Source organism: Coregonus lavaretus (assembly GCF_964263955.1).
Source record: "Coregonus lavaretus genome assembly, contig: HAP1_SCAFFOLD_145, whole genome shotgun sequence".
Lineage (NCBI taxonomy): Eukaryota > Metazoa > Chordata > Actinopteri > Salmoniformes > Salmonidae > Coregonus > Coregonus lavaretus.
Window position 1 is genome coordinate 685,594 of NW_028165685.1, and position 25,719 is coordinate 711,312.

General features: G+C 52.2%; 1 protein-coding gene across 1 annotated transcript; it reads right to left on the reverse strand.

Annotated features, from left to right (window-relative positions):
* Positions 1–4,366: 4,366 nt before the first annotated feature.
* Positions 4,367–24,525, reverse strand: LOC311115597 (coiled-coil domain-containing protein 97-like). Its single transcript, XM_084190758.1, has 6 exons — positions 24,117–24,525; positions 23,790–23,957; positions 22,678–22,837; positions 8,062–8,349; positions 5,412–5,535; positions 4,367–4,630 (listed from the first exon to the last, which is right to left on the reverse strand). Exons 1-6 carry the CDS (start codon positions 24,288–24,290, stop codon positions 4,504–4,506), a joined length of 1,041 nt encoding a protein of 346 aa, XP_084046884.1. The 5' UTR covers positions 24,291–24,525; the 3' UTR covers positions 4,367–4,503.
* Positions 24,526–25,719: the final 1,194 nt, after the last annotated feature.

The window sequence follows — 25,719 nt, forward strand, 5'->3', positions numbered from 1 at the left end:
TGGCCAACGCTGAGACTCACTGGTGTATAAACTATAAGGATAGACTGTTCACTGGTTGTCGCAAAATGCTGAGATTCACTGGTGTATAAACTATAAGGATAGACTGTTCACGGGTTGTCGCAAAATGCTGAGATTCACTGGTGTATAAACTATAAGGATAGACTGTTCACGGGTTGTCGCAAAATGCTGAGATTCACTGGTGGATAAACTATAAGGATAGACTGTTCACGGGTTGTCGCAAAATGCTGAGATTCACTGGTGGATAAACTATAAGGATAGACTGTTAACGGGTTGTCGCAAAATGCTGAGATTCACTGGTGGATAAACTATAAGGATAGACTGTTCAGGGGTTGTCTAGAGTGTGCTTCGCCTACCCGAGGCATTGGCGTTCATTGCACAGGCGGGTCCTCTGACATCTCCACATGCCTGTCTCAGTGACTCAGAGCATTTCATATGATTCTTTATGTAAATCCGAGACACTCCATTTAGTATGGGGATGTATTAATTTGTGGATGTCCATCATCCATTTCATATGATATGTTACGAATTCCAATGTGTTGTGGCAGACCTTAACTAGGTCAGGGGAAGGGTTCACTTAAAGGGTTAAAGTTAATGCTTCCCAGCCGAAACAGTTCTGTAGACTTCCTGCATATATTATGAAGACGCTTTTGTTCGTTTTGAACTTTGGTTAGTTTTGCGGCTGTTCGGGCACACAACATTTTTCAGCAGGCGAGCCGAAGTCTGCTCCCCTTCGTGGGTGACTGGCCAACAGCAGGGATTCTTCTATTAAGTGTGTTGTCCTTCAACGAGAGACCGTGCTATTGCCGCTTTTATTCTCGTTTTTGAAGCAAGTATGTGAGCACGCTCCTTAGGTTCGCCTCGGCGCCAGCCGAACTGAAGGGTGCTGATGCCTTTAGCTAACATGCAAAGTAGGTCAAAAGTCGTTAAAGTTGCTGAAACGCTCAAGTTGTCTGGCAACATTTGGGTTAACCCTAACCCTAAGTAAACTTTGTCCTATGCAACCCTACCAAACGGAACATATCATAGTAAATTGAGTATTCCGGATTTCCATGTACTATGTTACGTCTAGTCTGAGAGACCAGGCTGGTCTGTCTAGTCTGGAGGGATTTACTATAGTTACCGCAGCCAGGCCACAAAGTCATAAACCGCGACTATTTATAAAATGTCTCTTCTTAAAATGGCATTTTAACCTTAACCACCCTCCTAACCTTAAAGGAAGACCAAAAAAACTAATGTTTGTTTTCAATCATTTTTAAGACCATTGTAATGAAACAGACAGTGGAGTGCTACTCGAACCCTCAGCTTTCTGGCCCGAAGCCCAGTGCACCATCCACTGTGTCACATTTACATTTTAGTCATTTAGCAGACGATCTTATCCAGAGCGATTTACATGAGCATTTAGGATTAAGTGCCTTGCTCGAGGGCACATCGACAGATTTTTCACCTAGTCGGCTCGGGGATTAGAACCAGCGACCTTTCGTTTACTGGCACTACGCTCTTAACCACTAAGCTACCTGCCGCCCATGAGCATGCTAATGTTGCATTGTCGACGTTAGTGTGCTTCGGGACAGAAGGTTGAGGGTTCGACGAACCACACTCTCTCTCTGTGTTGTTGTTGTTGTCGGACGTGATCTGACCATCCTCGAGGACGCGCTCTTTTAATGGAGGGAGTTGTGTAGGGACCCTGGTTTATAAGTGTAGGGACCCTGGTTTATAAGTGTAGGGACCCTGGTTTATAAGTGTAGGGACCCTGGTTTATAAGTGTAGGGACCCTGGTTTATAAGTGTAGGGACCCTGGTTTATAAGTGTAGGGACCCTGGTTTATAAGTGTAGGGACCCTGGTTTATAAGTGTAGGGACCCTGGTTTATAAGTGTAGGGACCCTGGTTTATAAGTGTAGGGACCCTGGTTTATAAGTGTAGGGACCCTGGTTTATAAGTGTAGGGACCCTGGTTTATAAGTGTAGGGACCCTGGTTTATAAGCGCGGATATGGACTCAGCCACTTGAACATGCTTTTGTGTCACAGTGGATGGCGCGCTGGGCTGCCCTTTGAGGGTTCCTTCTGCCTCAAAGTTCAGCATACGTTGTTAATCAGTTTATAATACCAATAAGGCACCACGGGGGGGGGGGGGGTTGTGATATATGGCCAATATACATACCATGGCTGAGGGCTGTATCCCAGGCACTCCGCGGTGCGTCTTTATTAAGAACAGGCTAATGAACAACCTTAGCCGTGGTATATTGACCTTATAACACACCTCCTCAGGCCTTATTGCTTAATTATGAACCAGGTAGTTTGGGTCCTGGATGCTGATTGGCTGAAAGCCGTGGTATATCAGACACTGAGGGGGTTCGATGAATCTGTCTCGGGCACCCATGAAGGCATTTGGCATCGGTTGAAAGTTGATTGCATTCAATTTGGAACCAGGCTGCCTCCCAGGCATGAGCCAGGTGCCCCCCCCCCCCCACTGTTCAAAGCCCACTGGGAAGTTGACTCAAAACATAAGTGACATAATTAAGCATGTGTAATAATTTGTAGGATTCTGTTTTCCCCATGCAAAAGTGATTTGCTTTTGTTAAAAACGCTTTATCTGCCTTCCCAATAAAAAAAATTCAAACACTTATTTTATGGAAAAGAGATGTTTCTGGACGATGCACCATGCTGCCTTGTTGACAAAATGACAGAGCGGCACAGATGACTGTTTGATTTGAGAAGGGTGCTCCTCCCTCATGGCGTGACGGGCCTTTGCCTCAGCAGAATCGGAACCGCCCGTTATAAACCAGGTGGTTTGGCTCCTGGATGCTGATTGGCTGAAAGCCGTGGTATATCAGACAATATGCCATGGGTGTGACGCAAAACTAATTGTTTACTGTTCTAATTACGTTGGTAACCTGTTGATAATAGCATTAAGGCTCCTCGGGAGTATATGATCAATTGGGTAGAGCATGGCGTTCGCAACGGCAGGGTTGTGGGTTCGATTCCCACGGGGGGGGGGGGGGGGGGCAGTATGAAAATGTGGGGGGGGCCAGTGTGAAAATGTATGCACTTACTAACTGTAAGTCGCTCTGGATAAGAGCGTCTGCTAAATGACTAACATGTAAAACGTAAATAACACAGCTAAGGGCTGTATCCAGGCTGTACTCAGTGTTGCGTTGTGACTAAGAACAGCCCTTAGCTGTGGTATATTGGCCATATACCGCACCTCCTTGGACCTTATTGCTTCAATATAAGACTGGTCTAGTGGACCATAAGACTGGGAATTACATGGGTGGGCCAATCATGAACACTCTTCATTTATTGGATTCATTAGCTAGTTGGAATTTCAATCCAATCCCTGAACGTGTTCTCAGCTCTTCATTTATTGGATTTCATTAGCTAGTTGGAATTTCAATCCAATCCCTGAACGTGTTCTCAGCTCTTCATTTATTGGATTCATTAGCTAGTTGGAATTTCAATCCAATCCCTGAACGTGTTCTCAGCTCTTCATTTATTGGATTCATTAGCTAGTTGGAATTTCAATCCAATCCCTGAACGTGTTCTCAGCTCTTCATTTATTGGATTCATTAGCTAGTTGGATTTCAATCCAATCCCTGAACGTGTTCTCAGCTCTTCATTTATTGGATTCATTAGCTAGTTGGAATTTCAATCCAATCCCTGAACGTGTTCTCAGCTCTTCATTTATTGGATTCATTAGCTAGTTGGAATTTCAATCCAATCCCTGAACGTGTTCTCAGCTCTTCATTTATTGGATTCATTAGCTAGTTGGAATTCAATCCAATCCCTGAACGTGTTCTCAGCTCTTCATTTATTGGATTCATTAGCTAGTTGGATTTCAATCCCTGAACGTGTTCTCAGCTCTTCATTTATTGGATTCATTAGCTAGTTGGATTTCAATCCAATCCCTGAACGTGTTCTCAGCTCTTCATTTATTGGATTTCATTAGCTAGTTGGATTTCAATCCAATCCCTGAACGTGTTCTCAGCTCTTCATTTATTGGATTTCATTAGCTAGTTGGATTTCAATCCAATCCCTGAACGTGTTCTCAGCTCTTCATTTATTGGATTCATTAGCTAGTTGGAATTTCAATCCAATCCCTGAACGTGTTCTCAGCCACCAATGGAATGGAAAAAATCTGATTTCACTTCCTGGAACCTGATTTCCACCTGTTTTCAGCCCTTCAAATACCAACTCTTCATCGAGTTGCTGAGACTCAGTTGCAATCAGCTCTCGGTGACTCATCCAGAAAAACTTCAGTGGCCGGTGTTGACAGCAGGGTGTGGTGTATTGCAGGTCCAAACTAAAACTAGGAACTAGTTAGAAATAATTAAAACTGACTAACAACGTACGTAAACAGACATGATTTATTGCTATCCATACAAACAAACGGAAATATTAAATGAATGTGATTAAACAAAAAGAGTAGAAACATTAGTTGAGTTATTAGAGGTTATATCATATTTACAGTCCAATAACAACTGCTGTCATGACATCACAACATCTTCCTCTTCTTCCTCCTCCTCCTCCTCCTCATCCTCATCGAAGTACTTCTCCTCTGCATCTCTGTTGACGATGTCCAGGTTGTCGTAGTCGGGGTTCCCATCCACTTCACTGTAACACACACACACACACACACACACACACACACACACACACACACACAGCTAGTAAAGTAGTTTGAGTTCAGTCTGTGTACTGACCTGTAGTTGTGGGTTAGTCAGTCATTCATTCAGTTAGTCAACCCTGTTAGTCATTCAGTCAACCCTGTCATTCATTCAGTTAGTCAACCCTGTTAGTCATTCAGTTAGTCAACCCTGTCAGTCATTCAGTCAACCCTGTCATTCATTCAGTTAGTCAACCCTGTTAGTCATTCAGTCAACCCTGTCATTCATTCAGTTAGTCAACCCTGGTAGTCAATCAGTTAGCCAACCCTGGTAGTCATTCAGTTAGCCAACCCTGGTAGTCATTCAGTTAGTCAACAACGTTAGTCATTCAGTTAGTTAACCCAGTTAGTCATTCACTTAGTCTACCCAGTCAGTCTACCCAGTCAGTCAGTCAACCCAGTTAGTCAGCTAGCCAGCTACTGACCTGTAGTTAAAGTCTTTGTCGTGTCCGTCCAGGAAGCAGTCAGCCAACCCAGTTAGTCAGCCAGCCAGCTACTGACCTGTAGTTAAAGTCTTTGTCGTGTCCGTCCAGGAAGCAGTCAGCCAACCCAGTTAGTCAGCCAGCCAGCTACTGACCTGTAGTTAAAGTCTTTGTCGTGTCCGTCCAGGAAGCAGTCAGCCAACCCAGTTAGTCAGCCAGCCAGCTACTGACCTGTAGTTAAAGTCTTTGTCGTGTCCGTCCAGGAAGCAGTCAGCCAACCCAGTTAGTCAGCCAGCCAGCTACTGACCTGTAGTTAAAGTCTTTGTCGTGTCCGTCCAGGAAGCGTTGGTACATCTGAGTGACGAACTCGTCCCTGAGCAGTGCTTTCTCCTGGGGGGTCGGCTCACAGCCCTCTGCCCCTAACCCTCCACCTGGAGGCAACACACACACAGAACCACCCTGAGCAGTGCTTTCTCCTGGGGGGTCGGCTCACAGCCCTCTGCCCCCAACCCTCCACCTGGAGGCAACACACACACAGAACCACCCTGAGCAGTGCTTTCTCCTGGGGGGTCGGCTCACAGCCCTCTGCCCCGAACCCTCCACCTGGAGCCAACACACACACAGAACCACCCTGAGCAGTGCTTTCTCCTGGGGGGTCGGCTCACAGCCCTCTGCCCCCAACCCTCCACCTGGAGCCAACACACACACAGAACCACCCTGAGCAGTGCTTTCTCCTGGGGGGTCGGCTCACAGCCCTCTGCCCCCAACCCTCCACCTGGAGGCAACACACACACAGAACCACCCTGAGCAGTGCTTTCTCCTGGGGGGGTCGGCTCACAGCCCTCTGCCCCTGGAGGCAACACACACACAGAACCACCCTGAGCAGTGCTTTCTCCTGGGGGGTCGGCTCACAGCCCTCTGCCCCTGGAGGCAACACACACACAGAACCACCCTGAGCAGTGCTTTCTCCTGGGGGGTCGGCTCACAGCCCTCTGCCCCTGGAGGCAACACACACACAGAACCACCCTGAGCAGTGCTTTCTCCTGGGGGGTCGGCTCACAGCCCTCTGCCCCCAACCCTCCACCTGGAGGCAACACACACACAGAACCACCCTGAGCAGTGCTTTCTCCTGGGGGGTCGGCTCACAGCCCTCTGCCCCTGGAGGCAACACACACACAGAACCACCCTGAGCAGTGCTTTCTCCTGGGGGGTCGGCTCACAGCCCTCTGCCCCTGGAGGCAACACACACACAGAACCACCCTGAGCAGTGCTTTCTCCTGGGGGGTCGGCTCACAGCCCTCTGCCCCGAACCCTCCACCTGGAGGCAACACACACACAGAACCATGAGACGTGCTCTGAAGAGTTCAACAAGGGTTCTGTTCGCGGCGAACATGTTCCTTAGTAGTGGTGATGCACCAATGACATCCCTCTTACATCATCGACACGCAAAAAATCCATTGCCAAAACCTGAAAGCTAGCTTCACGTCCTCTGTGTGTCACGAATGTTGATTACAAGTACATTTAAACTTCCTCTGCAGATTGTCTGTGGAACAAAATGAGACCAAATATCCCAAAGAGCATATTAATAAACAGACTTTCCACACGTGGGTCTGCTGCGGACCTTCTTCCCCTCCTCCGTCAGTAGAAAAGTCCCCCACAAGTTATGGCTTGCTTGCGCACATATGGCCCACGTGCAGGACTTTTGTTTTGAAACGAGGTGAAGCAGAAAGGAAGTGAGATGTCTGGCACCTCTTTGGAAAGTCTTCATTATGTTCCGTTGGATATTTGGTCTCAAGATTCTGGGCTATATAAGAAGCAATCCCACTGACAATAGACAGAGAAACATCCAACTTGGAGTTGTATTCAACCTTGGTGACAGACGGACCGTATATGTTTTCATTAATACAGACATACGGGACTGTGTTGTCCAAGGGACAGCACAGGAACCTTGGTGACAGACGGACCGTATAGGTTTTCATTAATAAAGACATACGGGACTGTGTTGTCTAAGGGACAGCACAGGAACATTGGCGCTACTTAGTAGTAACACTTTCTTAGTAACAATGAGTTGAATTAACATTTAAAAAATGTTACAACCGCAAATAGGTCCTTTTTTGTATGGATCACTGTGGCATTTTAGAGGCAATAATCAAAAGTGAAAATGCCGTTGCTATTCTCACTACATGTAACAGATCTCTACATTTTACATTTTAGTCATTTAGCAGACGCTCTTATCCAGAGCGACTTACAGTTAGTGAATGCATACATGTTTTTTTGTTTTTTTTCATACTGGGGGACGAACCTACATCCCTGCCGGCCAAACCCTCCCCTACCTTGGACGACGCTGGACCAATTGTGCGCCGCCCATGGGGTCTCCCGGTCGCGGCCGGCTGCGACAGAGCCTGGACTCGAACCAGGATCTCTAGTGGCACAGCTAGCACCGCGATGCAGTGCCTTAGACCACTGCGCCACTCGGGAGTTCAAAACTGTTCGCTGCTCTGGCACCCCAATGGTGGAACAAGCTCCCTCACGACGCCAGGACAGCGGAGTCACTCACCACCTTCCGGAGACATTTTAAACCCCACCTCTTTAAGGAATACCTGGGATAGGATAAAGTAATCCTTCTACCCCCCCTTACCCCACCCCCCCAATAAAAATAAAATAATAATAATATTGTAAAGTGGTTATCCCACTGGCTATCATAAGGTGAATGCACCAATTTGTAAGTGGCTCTGGATAAGAGCGTCTGCTAAATGACGTAAATGTAAAATGTGAGTGGACACATTAAATGACGTTGCTATTCTAACTACATGTAACAGAACCCTCCATGGCCACATTATTATTTGTAGCAGCAGTTTAGACCCCAAATAGACACTTACCTTCGCTGCAGACACTACCTTCTCAAACTGTTAGCCAACTTTAGCGAACGTTGGCAAACTATTTCCCTTGTGTCTTACCCTGCTCCTCCTCCTGTGCGTTCTCCTCCCTGTCCTGCTCCTCCTCCTGTGCGTTCTCCTCCCTGTCCTGCTCCTCCTGCAGCCGGCTCTGGATCAGTCTCTCCTGGTAGGAGCTGAGGAGGAGGTGGGCCAGTCCCCCCCCAGCTCCCCGCTCCTCCCCTGCTCCTCCCTGCATGGCCTCTAGGGAGCGATGTAGCAGCTCCTCCTCAGTCAGGTATTGGCCGATGTATTGCTCATACAGTAAGGGTTCCCGGCCTCTCATCTGGTCCTCGCTGAAGTACTGGCCCTCTGGGGGGGTTAGAGACATGTTGAAGTACTGGCCCTCTGGGGGGGTTAGAGACATGTTGAAGTACTGGCCCTCTGGGGGGGTTAGAGACATGTTGAAGTACTGGCCCTCTGGGGGGATAGAGACATGTTGAAGTACTGGCCCTCTGGGGGGGGGGGTTAGAGACATGTTGAAGTACTGGCCCTCTGGGGGGGGGGGTTAGAGACATGTTGAAGTACTGGCCCTCTGGGGGGGTTAGAGACATGTTGAAGTACTGGCCCTCTGGGGGGGGGGGGTTAGAGACATGTTGAAGTACTGGCCCTCTGGGGGGGGGTTAGAGACATGTTGAAGTACTGGCCCTCTGGGGGGATAGAGACATGTTGAAGTACTGGCCCTCTGGGGGGGGGGGGTTAGAGACATGTTGAAGTACTGGCCCTCTGGGGGGGGGGGTTAGAGACATGTTGAAGTACTGGCCCTCTGGGGGGGTTAGAGACATGTTGAAGTACTGGCCCTCTGGGGGGGGGGGGTTAGAGACATGTTGAAGTACTGGCCCTCTGGGGGGGGGTTAGAGACATGTTGAAGTACTGGCCCTCTAGGGGGGGTTAGAGACATGTTGAAGTACTGGCCCTCTGGGGGGGTTAGAGACATGTTGAAGTACTGGCCCTCTGGGGGGGGGTTAGAGACATGTTGAAGTACTGGCCCTCTGGGGGGGGGTTAGAGACATGTTGAAGTACTGGCCCTCTGGGGGGGGGGTTAGAGACATGTTGAAGTACTGGCCCTCTGGGGGGGGTTAGAGACATGTTGAAGTACTGGCCCTCTGGGGGGGTTAGAGACATGTTGAAGTACTGGCCCTCTGGGGGGGGTTAGAGACATGTTGAAGTACTGGCCCTCTGGGGGGGTTAGAGACATGTTGAAGTACTGGCCCTCTAGGGGGGGTTAGAGACATGTTGAAGTACTGGCCCTCTGGGGGGGTTAGAGACATGTTGAAGTACTGGCCCTCTGGGGGGGGGTTAGAGACATGTTGAAGTACTGGCCCTCTGGGGGGGGGGGTTAGAGACATGTTGAAGTACTGGCCCTCTGGGGGGGGGTTAGAGACATGTTGAAGTACTGGCCCTCTGGGGGGGTTAGAGACATGTTGAAGTACTGGCCCTCTGGGGGGGGGGTTAGAGACATGTTGAAGTACTGGCCCTCTGGGGGGGGGGTTAGAGACATGTTGAAGTACTGGCCCTCTGGGGGGGGGTTAGAGACATGTTGAAGTACTGGCCCTCTGGGGGGGTTAGAGACATGTTGAAGTACTGGCCCTCTGGGGGGGGTTAGAGACATGTTGAAGTACTGGCCCTCTGGGGGGGTTAGAGACATGTTGAAGTACTGGCCCTCTGGGGGGGTTAGAGACATGTTGAAGTACTGGCCCTCTGGGGGGGTTAGAGACATGTTGAAGTACTGGCCCTCTGGGGGGGGGTTAGAGACATGTTGAAGTACTGGCCCTCTGGGGGGGGGGGGGGGGGGTTAGAGACATGTTGAAGTACTGGCCCTCTGGGGGGGTTAGAGACATGTTGAAGTACTGGCCCTCTGGGGGGGGGGTTAGAGACATGTTGAAGTACTGGCCCTCTGGGGGGGTTAGAGACATGTTGAAGTACTGGCCCTCTGGGGGGATAGAGACATGTTGAAGTACTGGCCCTCTGGGGGGGTTAGAGACATGTTGAAGTACTGGCCCTCTGGAGGGGGGGGGGGGGTTAGAGACATGTTGAAGTACTGGCCCTCTGGGGGGGTTAGAGACATGTTGAAGTACTGGCCCTCTGGGGGGGGGGTTAGAGACATGTTGAAGTACTGGCCCTCTGGGGGGGTTAGAGACATGTTGAAGTACTGGCCCTCTGGGGGGGATAGAGACATGTTGAAGTACTGGCCCTCTGGGGGGGTTAGAGACATGTTGAAGTACTGGCCCTCTGGGGGGGGGGTTAGAGACATGTTGAAGTACTGGCCCTCTGGGGGGGTTAGAGACATGTTGAAGTACTGGCCCTCTGGGGGGGGGGGGTTAGAGACATGTTGAAGTACTGGCCCTCTGGAGGGGGGGGGGGGGTTAGAGACATGTTGAAGTACTGGCCCTCTGGGGGGGGGTTAGAGACATGTTGAAGTACTGGCCCTCTGGGGGGGTTAGAGACATGTTGAAGTACTGGCCCTCTGGGGGGGGTTAGAGACATGTTGAAGTACTGGCCCTCTGGGGGGGGTTAGAGACATGTTGAAGTACTGGCCCTCTGGGGGGGGTTAGAAACATGTTGAAGTACTGGCCCTCTGGGGGGGGGGGGGGGGTTAGAGACATGTTGAAGTACTGGCCCTCTGGGGGGGGGTTAGAGACATGTTGAAGTATTGGCCCTCTGGGGGGGTTAGAGACATGTTGAAGTACTGGCCCTCTGGGGGGGGGTTAGAGACATGTTGAAGTACTGGCCCTCTGGGGGGGGTTAGAGACATGTTGAAGTACTGGCCCTCTGGGGGGGGGGGTTAGAGACATGTTGAAGTACTGGCCCTCTGGGGGGGTTAGAGACATGTTGAAGTACTGGCCCTCTGGGGGGGGGGGTTAGAGACATGTTGAAGTACTGGCCCTCTGGGGGGGTAAGAGACATGTTGAAGTACTGGCCCTCTGGGGGGGTTAGAGACATGTTGAAGTACTGGCCCTCTGGGGGGGGTTAGAGACATGTTGAAGTACTGGCCCTCTGGGGGGGGTTAGAGACATGTTGAAGTACTGGCCCTCTGGGGGGGGGGTTAGAGACATGTTGAAGTACTGGCCCTCTGGGGGGGGGTTAGAGACATGTTGAAGTACTGGCCCTCTGGGGGGGGGGGGGGTTAGAGACATGTTGAAGTACTGGCCCTCTGGGGGGGGTTAGAGACATGTTGAAGTACTGGCCCTCTGGGGGGGTTAGAGACATGTTGAAGTACTGGCCCTCTGGGGGGGTTAGAGACATGTTGAAGTACTGGCCCTCTGGGGGGGTTAGAGACATGTTGAAGTACTGGCCCTCTGGGGGGGGGTTAGAGACATGTTGAAGTACTGGCCCTCTGGGGGGGGGGGGGGTTAGAGACATGTTGAAGTACTGGCCCTCTGGGGGGGGTTAGAGACATGTTGAAGTACTGGCCCTCTGGGGGGGTTAGAGACATGTTGAAGTACTGGCCCTCTGGGGGGGTTAGAGACATGTTGAAGTACTGGCCCTCTGGGGGGGGGTTAGAGACATGTTGAAGTACTGGCCCTCTGGGGGGGGTTAGAGACATGTTGAAGTACTGGCCCTCTGGGGGGGTTAGAGACATGTTGAAGTACTGGCCCTCTGGGGGGGGGTTAGAGACATGTTGAAGTACTGGCCCTCTGGGGGGGGGTTAGAGACATGTTGAAGTACTGGCCCTCTGGGGGGGGGGGGGGGGTTAGAGACATGTTGAAGTACTGGCCCTCTGGGGGGGGGGGGGGGGTTAGAGACATGTTGAAGTACTGGCCCTCTGGGGGGGTTAGAGACATGTTGAAGTACTGGCCCTCTGGGGGGGTTAGAGACATGTTGAAGTACTGGCCCTCTGGGGGGGTTAGAGACATGTTGAAGTACTGGCCCTCTGGGGGGGGGTTAGAGACATGTTGAAGTACTGGCCCTCTGGGGGGGTTAGAGACATGTTGAAGTACTGGCCCTCTGGGGGGGGGGGGGGGGGGTTAGAGACATGTTGAAGTACTGGCCCTCTGGGGGGGGGGGGGGGTTAGAGACATGTTGAAGTACTGGCCCTCTGGGGGGGGGGGGTTAGAGACATGTTGAAGTACTGGCCCTCTGGGGGGGGGGGGGGGTTAGAGACATGTTGAAGTACTGGCCCTCTGGGGGGGGGTTAGAGACATGTTGAAGTACTGGCCCTCTGGGGGGGTTAGAGACATGTTGAAGTACTGGCCCTCTGGGGGGGGGGGGGGTTAGAGACATGTTGAAGTACTGGCCCTCTGGGGGGGGTTAGAGACATGTTGAAGTACTGGCCCTCTGGGGGGGGGGGTTAGAGACATGTTGAAGTACTGGCCCTCTGGGGGGGGTTAGAGACATGTTGAAGTACTGGCCCTCTGGGGGGGTTAGAGACATGTTGAAGTACTGGCCCTCTGGGGGGGTTAGAGACATGTTGAAGTACTGGCCCTCTGGGGGGGTTAGAGACATGTTGAAGTACTGGCCCTCTGGGGGGGGGTTAGAGACATGTTGAAGTACTGGCCCTCTGGGGGGGGTTAGAGACATGTTGAAGTACTGGCCCTCTGGGGGGGGGGGGGGGGGGGGGTTAGAGACATGTTGAAGTACTGGCCCTCTGGGGGGGTTAGAGACATGTTGAAGTACTGGCCCTCTGGGGGGGTTAGAGACATGTTGAAGTACTGGCCCTCTGGGGGGGGGGGGGGGGGGGTTAGAGACATGTTGAAGTACTGGCCCTCTGGGGGGGGGGGGGGGGTTAGAGACATGTTGAAGTACTGGCCCTCTGGGGGGGGGGGGGGTTAGAGACATGTTGAAGTACTGGCCCTCTGGGGGGGTTAGAGACATGTTGAAGTATTGGCCCTCTGGGGGGGTTAGAGACATGTTGAAGTACTGGCCCTCTGGGGGGGGGTTAGAGACATGTTGAAGTACTGGCCCTCTGGGGGGGGTTAGAGACATGTTGAAGTACTGGCCCTCTGGGGGGGTTAGAGACATGTTGAAGTACTGGCCCTCTGGGGGGGGGGGGGGGTTAGAGACATGTTGAAGTACTGGCCCTCTGGGGGGGGTTAGAGACATGTTGAAGTATTGGCCCTCTGGGGGGGTTAGAGACATGTTGAAGTACTGGCCCTCTGGGGGGGGGGTTAGAGACATGTTGAAGTACTGGCCCTCTGGGGGGGGTTAGAGACATGTTGAAGTACTGGCCCTCTGGGGGGGGGGGGTTAGAGACATGTTGAAGTACTGGCCCTCTGGGGGGGTTAGAGACATGTTGAAGTACTGGCCCTCTGGGGGGGGGGGTTAGAGACATGTTGAAGTACTGGCCCTCTGGGGGGGTAAGAGACATGTTGAAGTACTGGCCCTCTGGGGGGGTTAGAGACATGTTGAAGTACTGGCCCTCTGGGGGGGGTTAGAGACATGTTGAAGTACTGGCCCTCTGGGGGGGGTTAGAGACATGTTGAAGTACTGGCCCTCTGGGGGGGGGGGTTAGAGACATGTTGAAGTACTGGCCCTCTGGGGGGGGGGTTAGAGACATGTTGAAGTACTGGCCCTCTGGGGGGGGGGGGGTTAGAGACATGTTGAAGTACTGGCCCTCTGGGGGGGGTTAGAGACATGTTGAAGTACTGGCCCTCTGGGGGGGTTAGAGACATGTTGAAGTACTGGCCCTCTGGGGGGGTTAGAGACATGTTGAAGTACTGGCCCTCTGGGGGGGTTAGAGACATGTTGAAGTACTGGCCCTCTGGGGGGGGGTTAGAGACATGTTGAAGTACTGGCCCTCTGGGGGGGGGGGGGGTTAGAGACATGTTGAAGTACTGGCCCTCTGGGGGGGGTTAGAGACATGTTGAAGTACTGGCCCTCTGGGGGGGGTTAGAGACATGTTGAAGTACTGGCCCTCTGGGGGGGGTTAGAGACATGTTGAAGTACTGGCCCTCTGGGGGGGGGTTAGAGACATGTTGAAGTACTGGCCCTCTGGGGGGGGTTAGAGACATGTTGAAGTACTGGCCCTCTGGGGGGGTTAGAGACATGTTGAAGTACTGGCCCTCTGGGGGGGGGGTTAGAGACATGTTGAAGTACTGGCCCTCTGGGGGGGGGTTAGAGACATGTTGAAGTACTGGCCCTCTGGGGGGGGGGGGGGGGGGTTAGAGACATGTTGAAGTACTGGCCCTCTGGGGGGGGGGGGGGGGGTTAGAGACATGTTGAAGTACTGGCCCTCTGGGGGGGGTTAGAGACATGTTGAAGTACTGGCCCTCTGGGGGGGTTAGAGACATGTTGAAGTACTGGCCCTCTGGGGGGGGTTAGAGACATGTTGAAGTACTGGCCCTCTGGGGGGGGGTTAGAGACATGTTGAAGTACTGGCCCTCTGGGGGGGGGTTAGAGACATGTTGAAGTACTGGCCCTCTGGGGGGGGGGGGGGGGTTAGAGACATGTTGAAGTACTGGCCCTCTGGGGGGGGGGGGGGGTTAGAGACATGTTGAAGTACTGGCCCTCTGGGGGGGGGGGGTTAGAGACATGTTGAAGTACTGGCCCTCTGGGGGGGGGGGGGGGTTAGAGACATGTTGAAGTACTGGCCCTCTGGGGGGGGGTTAGAGACATGTTGAAGTACTGGCCCTCTGGGGGGGGTTAGAGACATGTTGAAGTACTGGCCCTCTGGGGGGGGGGGGGTTAGAGACATGTTGAAGTACTGGCCCTCTGGGGGGGGTTAGAGACATGTTGAAGTACTGGCCCTCTGGGGGGGGGTTAGAGACATGTTGAAGTACTGGCCCTCTGGGGGGGGGTTAGAGACATGTTGAAGTACTGGCCCTCTGGGGGGGGTTAGAGACATGTTGAAGTACTGGCCCTCTGGGGGGGTTAGAGACATGTTGAAGTACTGGCCCTCTGGGGGGGTTAGAGACATGTTGAAGTACTGGCCCTCTGGGGGGGGGTTAGAGACATGTTGAAGTACTGGCCCTCTGGGGGGGTTAGAGACATGTTGAAGTACTGGCCCTCTGGGGGGGGGGGGGGGGGGGGTTAGAGACATGTTGAAGTACTGGCCCTCTGGGGGGGTTAGAGACATGTTGAAGTACTGGCCCTCTGGGGGGGTTAGAGACATGTTGAAGTACTGGCCCTCTGGGGGGGGGGGGGGGGGGTTAGAGACATGTTGAAGTACTGGCCCTCTGGGGGGGGGGGGGGGGTTAGAGACATGTTGAAGTACTGGCCCTCTGGGGGGGGGGGGGGTTAGAGACATGTTGAAGTACTGGCCCTCTGGGGGGGGTTAGAGACATGTTGAAGTATTGGCCCTCTGGGGGGGTTAGAGACATGTTGAAGTACTGGCCCTCTGGGGGGGGGTTAGAGACATGTTGAAGTACTGGCCCTCTGGGGGGGTTAGAGACATGTTGAAGTACTGGCCCTCTGGGGGGGTTAGAGACATGTTGAAGTACTGGCCCTCTGGGGGGGGGGGGTTAGAGACATGTTGAAGTACTGGCCCTCTGGGGGGGGGTTAGAGACATGTTGAAGTACTGGCCCTCTGGGGGGGTTAGAGACATGTTGAAGTACTGGCCCTCTGGGGGGGGGTTAGAGACATGTTGAAGTACTGGCCCTCTGGGGGGGGTTAGAGACATGTTGAAGTACTGGCCCTCTGGGGGGGGGGTTAGAGACATGTTGAAGTACTGGCCCTCTGGGGGGGGGTTAGAGACATGTTGAAGTACTGGCCCTCTGGGGGGGGGGGGGGGGGGGTTAGAGACATGTTGAAGTACTGGCCCTCTGGGGGGGTTAGAGACATGTTGAAGTACTGGCCCTCTGGGGGGGGGGGGGGGGGGGTTAGAGACATGTTGAAGTACTGGCCCTCTGGGGGGGTTAGAGACATGTTGAAGTACTGGCCCTCTGGGGGGGTTAGAGACATGTTGAAGTACTGGCCCTCTGGGGGGGTTAGAGACATGTTGAAGTACTGGCCCTCTGGGGGGGGTTAGAGACATGTTGAAGTACTGGCCCTCTGGGGGGGGGGGGGGTTAGAGACATGTTGAAGTACTGGCCCTCTGGGGGGGGGGGGGGTTAGAGACATGTTGAAGTACTGGCCCTCTGGGGGGGGGTTAGAGACATGTTGAAGTACTGGCCCTCTGGGGGGGTTAGAGACATGTTGAAGTACTGGCCCTCTGGGGGGGGTTAGAGTCATGTTGAAGTACTGGCCCTCTGGGGGGGGGGGTTAGAGACATGTTGAAGTACTGGCCCTCTGGGGGGGGGTTAGAGACATGTTGAAGTACTGGCCCTCTGGGGGGGGGTTAGAGACATGTTGAAGTACTGGCCCTCTGGGGGGGGGGTTAGACACATGTTGAAGTACTGGCCCTCTGGGGGGGGGTTAGAGACATGTTGAAGTACTGGCCCTCTGGGGGGGGGGTTAGAGACATGTTGAAGTACTGGCCCTCTGGGGGGGGGGGGGGTTAGAGACATGTTGAAGTACTGGCCCTCTGGGGGGGGGGGGTTAGAGACATGTTGAAGTACTGGCCCTCTGGGGGGGTTAGAGACATGTTGAAGTACTGGCCCTCTGGGGGGGTTAGAGACATGTTGAAGTACTGGCCCTCTGGGGGGGTTAGAGACATGCTGAAGTACTGGCCCTCTGGGGGGGGGGGGGGTTAGAGACATGTTGAAGTACTGGCCCTCTGGGGGGGTTAGAGACATGTTGAAGTACTGGCCCTCTGGGGGGGGTTAGAGACATGTTGAAGTACTGGCCCTCTGGGGGGGGGGGGGGGGGGGGGTTAGAGAGACATGTTGAAGTACTGGCCCTCTGGGGGGGGGGGTTAGAGACATGTTGAAGTACTGGCCCTCTGGGGGGGGGGGGGGGGTTAGAGACATGTTGAAGTACTGGCCCTCTGGGGGGGGGGTTAGAGACATGTTGAAGTACTGGCCCTCTGGGGGGGTTAGAGACATGTTGAAGTACTGGCCCTCTGGGGGGGGGGGGGGGGTTAGAGACATGTTGAAGTACTGGCCCTCTGGGGGGGTTAGAGACATGTTGAAGTACTGGCCCTCTGGGGGGGGGTTAGAGACATGTTGAAGTACTGGCCCTCTGGGGGGGTTAGAGACATGTTGAAGTACTGGCCCTCTGGGGGGGTTAGAGACATGTTGAAGTACTGGCCCTCTGGGGGGGTTAGAGACATGTTGAAGTACTGGCCCTCTGGGGGGGGGGGTTAGAGACATGTTGAAGTACTGGCCCTCTGGGGGGGTTAGAGACATGTTGAAGTACTGGCCCTCTGGGGGGGGGGGGGGTTAGAGACATGTTGAAGTACTGGCCCTCTGGGGGGGGGGGGGTTAGAGACATGTTGAAGTACTGGCCCTCTGGGGGGGGGTTAGAGACATGTTGAAGTACTGGCCCTCTGGGGGGGGGTTAGAGACATGTTGAAGTACTGGCCCTCTGGGGGGGTTAGAGACATGTTGAAGTACTGGCCCTCTGGGGGGGGTTAGAGACATGTTGAAGTACTGGCCCTCTGGAGGGGGGGGGGGGGTTAGAGACATGTTGAAGTACTGGCCCTCTGGGGGGGGGTTAGAGACATGTTGAAGTACTGGCCCTCTGGGGGGGGTTAGAGACATGTTGAAGTACTGGCCCTCTGGGGGGGGGTTAGAGACATGTTGAAGTACTGTCCCTCTGGGGGGGTTAGAGACATGTTGAAGTACTGGCCCTCTGGGGGGGGGGTTAGAGACATGTTGAAGTACTGGCCCTCTGGGGGGGGGGTTAGAGACATGTTGAAGTACTGGCCCTCTGGGGGGGGTTAGAGACATGTTGAAGTACTGGCCCTCTGGGGGGGGTTAGAGACATGTTGAAGTACTGGCCCTCTGGGGGGGGGGGTTAGAGACATGTTGAAGTACTGGCCCTCTGGGGGGGGGGGGGGTTAGAGACATGTTGAAGTACTGGCCCTCTGGGGGGGTTAGAGACATGTTGAAGTACTGGCCCTCTGGGGGGGTTAGAGACATGTTGAAGTACTGGCCCTCTGGGGGGGTTAGAGACATGTTGAAGTACTGGCCCTCTGGGGGGGGGTTAGAGACATGTTGAAGTACTGGCCCTCTGGGGGGGGTTAGAGACATGTTGAAGTACTGGCCCTCTGGGGGGGGTTAGAGACATGTTGAAGTACTGGCCCTCTGGGGGGGGGTTAGAGACATGTTGAAGTACTGGCCCTCTGGGGGGGGGGTTAGAGACATGTTGAAGTACTGGCCCTCTGGGGGGGTTAGAGACATGTTGAAGTACTGGCCCTCTGGGGGGGGGGGTTAGAGACATGTTGAAGTACTGGCCCTCTGGGGGGGGGGGTTAGAGACATGTTGAAGTACTGGCCCTCTGGGGGGGGGGGGTTAGAGACATGTTGAAGTACTGGCCCTCTGGGGGGGTTAGAGACATGTTGAAGTACTGGCCCTCTGGGGGGGGGGGTTAGAGACATGTTGAAGTACTGGCCCTCTGGGGGGGTTAGAGACATGTTGAAGTACTGGCCCTCTGGGGGGGGGGGGTTAGAGACATGCTGAAGTACTGGCCCTCTGGGGGGGTTAGAGACATGTTGAAGTACTGGCCCTCTGGGGGGGTTAGAGACATGTTGAAGTACTGGCCCTCTGGGGGGGGGGGTTAGAGACATGTTGAAGTACTGGCCCTCTGGGGGGGTTAGAGACATGTTGAAGTACTGGCCCTCTGGGGGGGTTAGAGACATGTTGAAGTACTGGCCCTCTGGGGGGGTTAGAGACATGTTGAAGTACTGGCCCTCTGGGGGGGGGGGGTTAGTGACATGTTGAAGTACTGGCCCTCTGGGGGGGTTAGAGACATGTTGAAGTACTGGCCCTCTGGGGGGGGGGGGGTTAGAGACATGTTGAAGTACTGGCCCTCTGGGGGGGGGGTTAGAGACATGTTGAAGTACTGGCCCTCTGGGGGGGGGGGGGTTAGAGACATGTTGAAGTACTGGCCCTCTGGGGGGGTTAGAGACATGTTGAAGTACTGGCCCTCTGGGGGGGTTAGAGACATGTTGAAGTACTGGCCCTCTGGGGGGGGTTAGAGACATGTTGAAGTACTGGCCCTCTGGGGGGGGGGGGGGTTAGAGACATGTTGAAGTACTGGCCCTCTGGGGGGGTTAGAGACATGTTGAAGTACTGGCCCTCTGGGGGGGTTAGAGACATGTTGAAGTACTGGCCCTCTGGGGGGGTTAGAGACATGTTGAAGTACTGGCCCTCTGGGGGGGGGGTTAGAGACATGTTGAAGTACTGGCCCTCTGGGGGGGTTAGAGACATGTTGAAGTACTGGCCCTCTGGGGGGGTTAGAGACATGTTGAAGTACTGGCCCTCTGGGGGGGGGTTAGAGACATGTTGAAGTACTGGCCCTCTGGGGGGGGGGTTAGAGACATGTTGAAGTACTGGCCCTCTGGGGGGGTTAGAGACATGTTGAAGTACTGGCCCTCTGGGGGGGGGGGTTAGAGACATGTTGAAGTACTGGCCCTCTGGGGGGGGGGGTTAGAGACATGTTGAAGTACTGGCCCTCTGGGGGGGTTAGAGACATGTTGAAGTACTGGCCCTCTGGGGGGGGGGGTTAGAGACATGTTGAAGTACTGGCCCTCTGGGGGGGGGGGTTAGAGACATGTTGAAGTACTGGCCCTCTGGGGGGGGGGTTAGAGACATGTTGAAGTACTGGCCCTCTGGGGGGGTTAGAGACATGTTGAAGTACTGGCCCTCTGGGGGGGTTAGAGACATGTTGAAGTACTGGCCCTCTGGGGGGGGGGTTAGAGACATGTTGAAGTACTGGCCCTCTGGGGGGGTTAGAGACATGTTGAAGTACTGGCCCTCTGGGGGGGTTAGAGACATGTTGAAGTACTGGCCCTCTGGGGGGGGTTAGAGACATGTTGAAGTACTGGCCCTCTGGGGGGGGGGTTAGAGACATGTTGAAGTACTGGCCCTCTGGGGGGGGGGGGGGGTTAGAGACATGTTGAAGTACTGGCCCTCTGGGGGGGGGGGGGGGGGTTAGAGACATGTTGAAGTACTGGCCCTCTGGGGGGGGGGGGGGGGTTAGAGACATGTTGAAGTACTGGCCCTCTGGGGGGGTTAGAGACATGTTGAAGTACTGGCCCTCTGGGGGGGAGTTAGAGACATGTTGAAGTACTGGCCCTCTGGGGGGGGTTAGAGACATGTTGAAGTACTGGCCCTTTGGGGGGGTTAGAGACATGTTGAAGTACTGGCCCTCTGGGGGGGGGGTTAGAGACATGTTGAAGTACTGGCCCTTTGGGGGGGTTAGAGACATGTTGAAGTACTGGCCCTCTGGGGGGGGTTAGAGACATGTTGAAGTACTGGCCCTTTGGGGGGGTTAGAGACATGTTGAAGTACTGGCCCTCTGGGGGGGTTAGAGACATGTTGAAGTACTGGCCCTCTGGGGGGGTTAGAGACATGTTGAAGTACTGGCCCTCTGGGGGGGTTAGAGACATGTTGAAGTACTGGCCCTCTGGGGGGGTTAGAGACATGTTGAAGTACTGGCCCTCTGGGGGGGGGGGGGGTTAGAGACATGTTGAAGTACTGGCCCTCTGGGGGGGTTAGAGACATGTTGAAGTACTGGCCCTCTGGGGGGGGGGTTAGAGACATGTTGAAGTACTGGCCCTCTGGGGGGGTTAGAGACATGTTGAAGTACTGGCCCTCTGGGGGGGGGGTTAGAGACATGTTGAAGTACTGGCCCTCTGGGGGGGTTAGAGACATGTTGAAGTACTGGCCCTCTGGGGGGGGTTAGAGACATGTTGAAGTACTGGCCCTCTGGGGGGGGGGTTAGAGACATGTTGAAGTACTGGCCCTCTGGGGGGGTTAGAGACATGTTGAAGTACTGGCCCTCTGGGGGGGGGGGTTAGAGACATGTTGAAGTACTGGCCCTCTGGGGGGGTTAGAGACATGTTGAAGTACTGGCCCTCTGGGGGGGTTAGAGACATGTTGAAGTACTGGCCCTCTGGGGGGGTTAGAGACATGTTGAAGTACTGGCCCTCTGGGGGGGGGGTTAGAGACATGTTGAAGTACTGGCCCTCTGGGGGGGTTAGAGACATGTTGAAGTACTGGCCCTCTGGGGGGGTTAGAGACATGTTGAAGTACTGGCCCTCTGGGGGGGTTAGAGACATGTTGAAGTACTGGCCCTCTGGGGGGGTTAGAGACATGTTGAAGTACTGGCCCTCTGGGGGGGGGGGGTTAGAGACATGTTGAAGTACTGGCCCTCTGGGGGGGGGGGTTAGAGACATGTTGAAGTACTGGCCCTCTGGGGGGGTTAGAGACATGTTGAAGTACTGGCCCTCTGGGGGGGTTAGAGACATGTTGAAGTACTGGCCCTCTGGGGGGGTTAGAGACATGTTGAAGTACTGGCCCTCTGGGGGGATAGAGACATGTTGAAGTACTGGCCCTCTGGGGGGGATAGAGACATGTTGAAGTACTGGCCCTCTGGGGGAAAGATAAAGCTTGATTGACCAGAGACATGTTGAAGTACTTTTTGGGTACTTCAGATGATGACAGTAATTATCTCTGGCCCTCTGTGTGGCCTCATCACATATACAATATATAAAATAAATAGAATGAAAAAGCTGTAAGACATTATCCAAAATATAAACCATCAACTTAGTGAATACCACTGGTGTTTAATATGAGGGTTTCAGCATGAAATATCCTTTATATACATTTTTACACACTTTCATTTATTTTACTATGTCAATATATCTTTGTTGTAAATATTTTGGTGCCAAACTGGTGGCAGTTGTGAAAAAAGTGAATAGTTGGAAGAGTTGCAGAAATAATTGAAAATAATGCCATTGTTGATTAGAAGCTTCTTTCATTAATTAGGCTATTTTCTCTGGAACCATCTGGTCTATCTACTAATTTAGAAACTCATGGACAATATGGACACATAAAAAAATGAATAGTATAGATTAATTATTATTTTTTACAAGTTATTCATGTATAAATTACTAAAGTTACCATAGATTACCTGTTAATTACCCAAATTACCGAAGATTGCGGTAACTTTGGTAAATTACCAGCAGCAGTGTAAAGTACCTAAGTAAAAATACTTTAAAGTACTACTTAAGTCGTTTTTTGTGGTATCTGTACTTTACTATTTATACTTTTACTTCACTACATTCCTAAAGAAACTAATGTACTTTTTACTCCATACATTTTCCCTGACACTCAAAAGTACTAGTTACATTTTGAGTGCTTAGCAGGACAGGAAAATCAAGAGAACATCCCTGGTCATCCTCTGATCTGGCGGACTCACTAAACACACGTTGCGTTGGTAAATGTCTCGAGTGTTGGAGTGGACCCTGGTGCCGTCTGATTTGATTCATATAAAGGAATTTGAAATGATTTATACTTTTACTTTTGATACTTAAGTATATTTTAGCAATTGCATTTACTCTTGATACTAAAGTATTTTAAAACCAAACACTTTTAGACTTCTACTAAATTAGTATTTTACTGGGTGACTTTCACTTGAGTCATTTTCTATTAAGGTATCTTTACTTTTACTCAAGTATGACAATTGGGTACTTTTTCCCACCACTGATTACCAGTAGCTTTGCAACCCTAGACCTGGGTGAGTAATCAGTGTTTGTGATTAGTTGTGAGGACTGAGTACCAAGGTCTCTGATTGGTCCTGAGGACTGAGTACCAAGGTCTCTGATTGGTCCTGAAGACTGAGTACCAAGGTCTCTGATTGGTTGCTAGGCTCACCCCTCTGCAGTTCCCTGAGGGCAGCGTAGCGTTGGTTGCGTACCCGGGTCCTGTTGGAGCGTCCCGCCTCTCTCCGCCTCACCTCCCGGCAGTAGTGCTGCGCCCGGGGGTCAGAGGTCAGATGGCAGAATGCTGACAGGTGCTGTGGCTTCAGGTGGGCCTGGGGGAGACGGTTAGAGGTCAGAGGTTAGGGTAGAGAGTCAAGTGGCAGAATGCTGACAGGTGCTGTGGCTTCAGGTGGGCCTGGGGGAGACGGTTAGAGGTCAGAGGTTAGGGTAGAGAGTCAAGTGGCAGAACGCTGACAGGTGCTGTGGCTTCAGGTGGGCCTGGGGGAGACGGTTAGAGGTCAGAGGTTAGGGTAGAGAGTCAAGTGGCAGAACGCTGACAGGTGCTGTGGCTTCAGGTGGGCCTGGGGGAGACGGTTAGAGGTCAGAGGTTAGGGTAGAGACGGTTAGAGGTCAGAGGTTAGGGTAGAGAGTCAAGTGGCAGAATGCTGACAGGTGCTGTGGCTTCAGGTGGGCCTGGGGGAGACGGTTAGAGGTCAGAGGTTAGGGTAGAGAGTCAAGTGGCAGAATGCTGACAGGTGCTGTGGCTTCAGGTGGGCCTGGGGGAGAGGGTTAGAATTCAGAGGTGCTGGGAGAGAGAGTTAGAGGTCAGAGGTGATGGGGGAGCAGGGGTCAGTCATATGTCAGTCTCTATACAATACCAAGTCATACTCAGGCCAGTTTCAGATACAGAGATACGGTAAGTGAATACGGTAAGTGAATGCGGTAAGTGAATGCGGTAAGTGAATACGGTAAGTGAATACGGTAAGTGAATACGGTAAGTGAATGCGGTAAGTGAATGCGGTAAGTGAATACGGTAAGTGAATACGGTAAGTGAATGAGATGGAAAAGCATTCGTGTCTCCAAAACAATAAGTGTCAAGAATTTGTCACGAAATATAGATTCCAAACATACTTTTGTTTTATTAACTTTATAAGCTTTTATTTAATCAGTGGAGCCCAATTGAGACCAGGGTCTCATCTTCAAATGGTGCCCTGAGACCATAAGAGAGAGTAGGAAAGAAAGAGAAAAGCCCAGTTCTGGTTCTGGTAAGGTTGTTAGGGTTACCTGGTAACGCTCCAGGAACACCAGGGGCTTGGTCCGGTACTGTCCCAGCAGCTCCTCTCTCCGCTGGGCTAAGGTCAACTCTGCCTCACCTACCTGCTGGCTCTTCACCTGGATACCACTCACAGCAGCCACCACCTCCACCATGGCACACACACCGCTGGGGTCCGCCTGGGAAGACACACACAATCCTTGCAGCGCACTTGTCTTGTGTGTTCGTCAATTTCCCTGTCATTCACCGGTTGGGTAGCTAGGTAGTTCACACATTAACGTCACAGATGAAAGGGGGGCTTCGTTATCAATATCTCTCTCCTTGTTGCTGCTTCTCACCTGGTTGTCCTGCGGCTCGTCCTCCTCGGTATTGGCGGTTGCAGAGCAGCTAGAAGCGGGTCCGGTTCCCCTGGGGTCGGGCTGTGGTCGCCGGGGATCGGGCTGTCTGCAGGCCGCTGGTTCAACGTTGACAGGGGGACTTGGCTCGGGAGGAGGGTCGATCTCCCCCCACATGGCTGGTAGCACAATGACTAAACCTCTATGGTCTACTAGTAACGTTAGAGTAGACGGAAGGTCCCTCTTTCTTGGAAAAATTAATGTTGTCTTAACGAGACTAATCTGATAAATACAGGTTGAATACAATTTTAGAATTCTCACTGCATTTCAAGGTTTCTAAACCTTTTGCATTTTTTGCTATTTCGAAAATGTCGCTTCGTGGTCCGTCGTTGTTATCAGTCCCCTGTTTACCAAGGTACATAGCTCAAGGTTCCTACCACTAACGTTATGGTTCCTTATTTTTCAAAATTTTTCCTTAAACTTTTCCAATTATACAAACATATACAGAAGTTGAATTATACATTCAAAATGCATATTTAACAAAGAACATAACCAAACACACAGGTTTAAGAATATATATATATTTTTTAACAAATGGCAGATCTTAGACTGTACTGACTGTCATATCAGCTTGTATGTATCAAAGGCAGCAATGAGGTTCAGGGCATGTTTGTTTTTAACAAATCTTAATGACTGCACAAAAATATCAAGCTTTCGCTCAAAAATCTATAATAAGGGGGTAGACTTCAACATTTGTGTAAAGAATTAGGCTAATACAATTAAATTGTTGACCAGGAAAGTTAAATCATTATCATCTTGAAATGATGCAAATGTTTTCTTTCTCATATCACTCAATTTGGCTCTGCTCATCGATCCAAGCACCTAGACCTCACTACAGCACTACAGGTTAAGCCAACAACAGGACCACACTACTCAAGGCCAGACTCTGTAACAGGTTTTAAGCCAACAACAGGACCACACTACTCAAGGCTTGACTCTGTAACAGGTTTTAAGCCAACAACAGGACCACACTACTCAAGGCCAGACTCTGTAACAGGTTGTAAGCCAACAACAGGACCACACTACTCAAGGCCAGACTCTGTAACAGGTTTTAAGCCAACAACAGGACCACACTACTCAAGGCCAGACTCTGTAACAGGTTTTAAGCCAACAACAGGACCACACTACTCAAGGCTCTGTAACAGGTTTTAAGTCAACAACAGGACCACACTACTCAAGGCTCTGTAACAGGTTTTAAGCCAACAACAGGACCACACTACTCAAGGCTCTGTAACAGGTTTTAAGTCAACAACAGGACCACACTACTCAAGGCTTGACTCTGTAACAGGTTTTAAGCCAACAACAGGACCACACTACTCAAGGCTCTGTAACAGGTTTTAAGCCAACAACAGGACCACACTACTCAAGGCTCTGTAACAGGTTGTAAGCCAACAACAGGACCACACTACTCAAGGCTCTGTAACAGGTTTTAAGCCAACAACAGGACCACACTACTCAAGGCTCTGTAACAGGTTTTAAGCCAACAACAGGACCACACTACTCAAGGCTTGACTCTGTAACAGGTTGTAAGCCAACAACAGGACCA

Bases quoted from the DNA above. Each gene is read 5' to 3' on its own strand.
- LOC311115597 (XM_084190758.1), bottom strand. From the start codon at position 24,290: ATGTGGGGGGAGATCGACCCTCCTCCCGAGCCAAGTCCCCCTGTCAAC. The intron at 8,350-22,677 runs GTGAGCCTAGCA...TAACCCCCCCAG, and splicing joins CCTCAGGGAACTGCAGAGGG to AGGGCCAGTACTTCAGCGAG. The intron at 5,536-8,061 runs GTAAGACACAAG...TGTTGCCTCCAG, and splicing joins CGCACAGGAGGAGGAGCAGG to GTGGAGGGTTAGGGGCAGAG.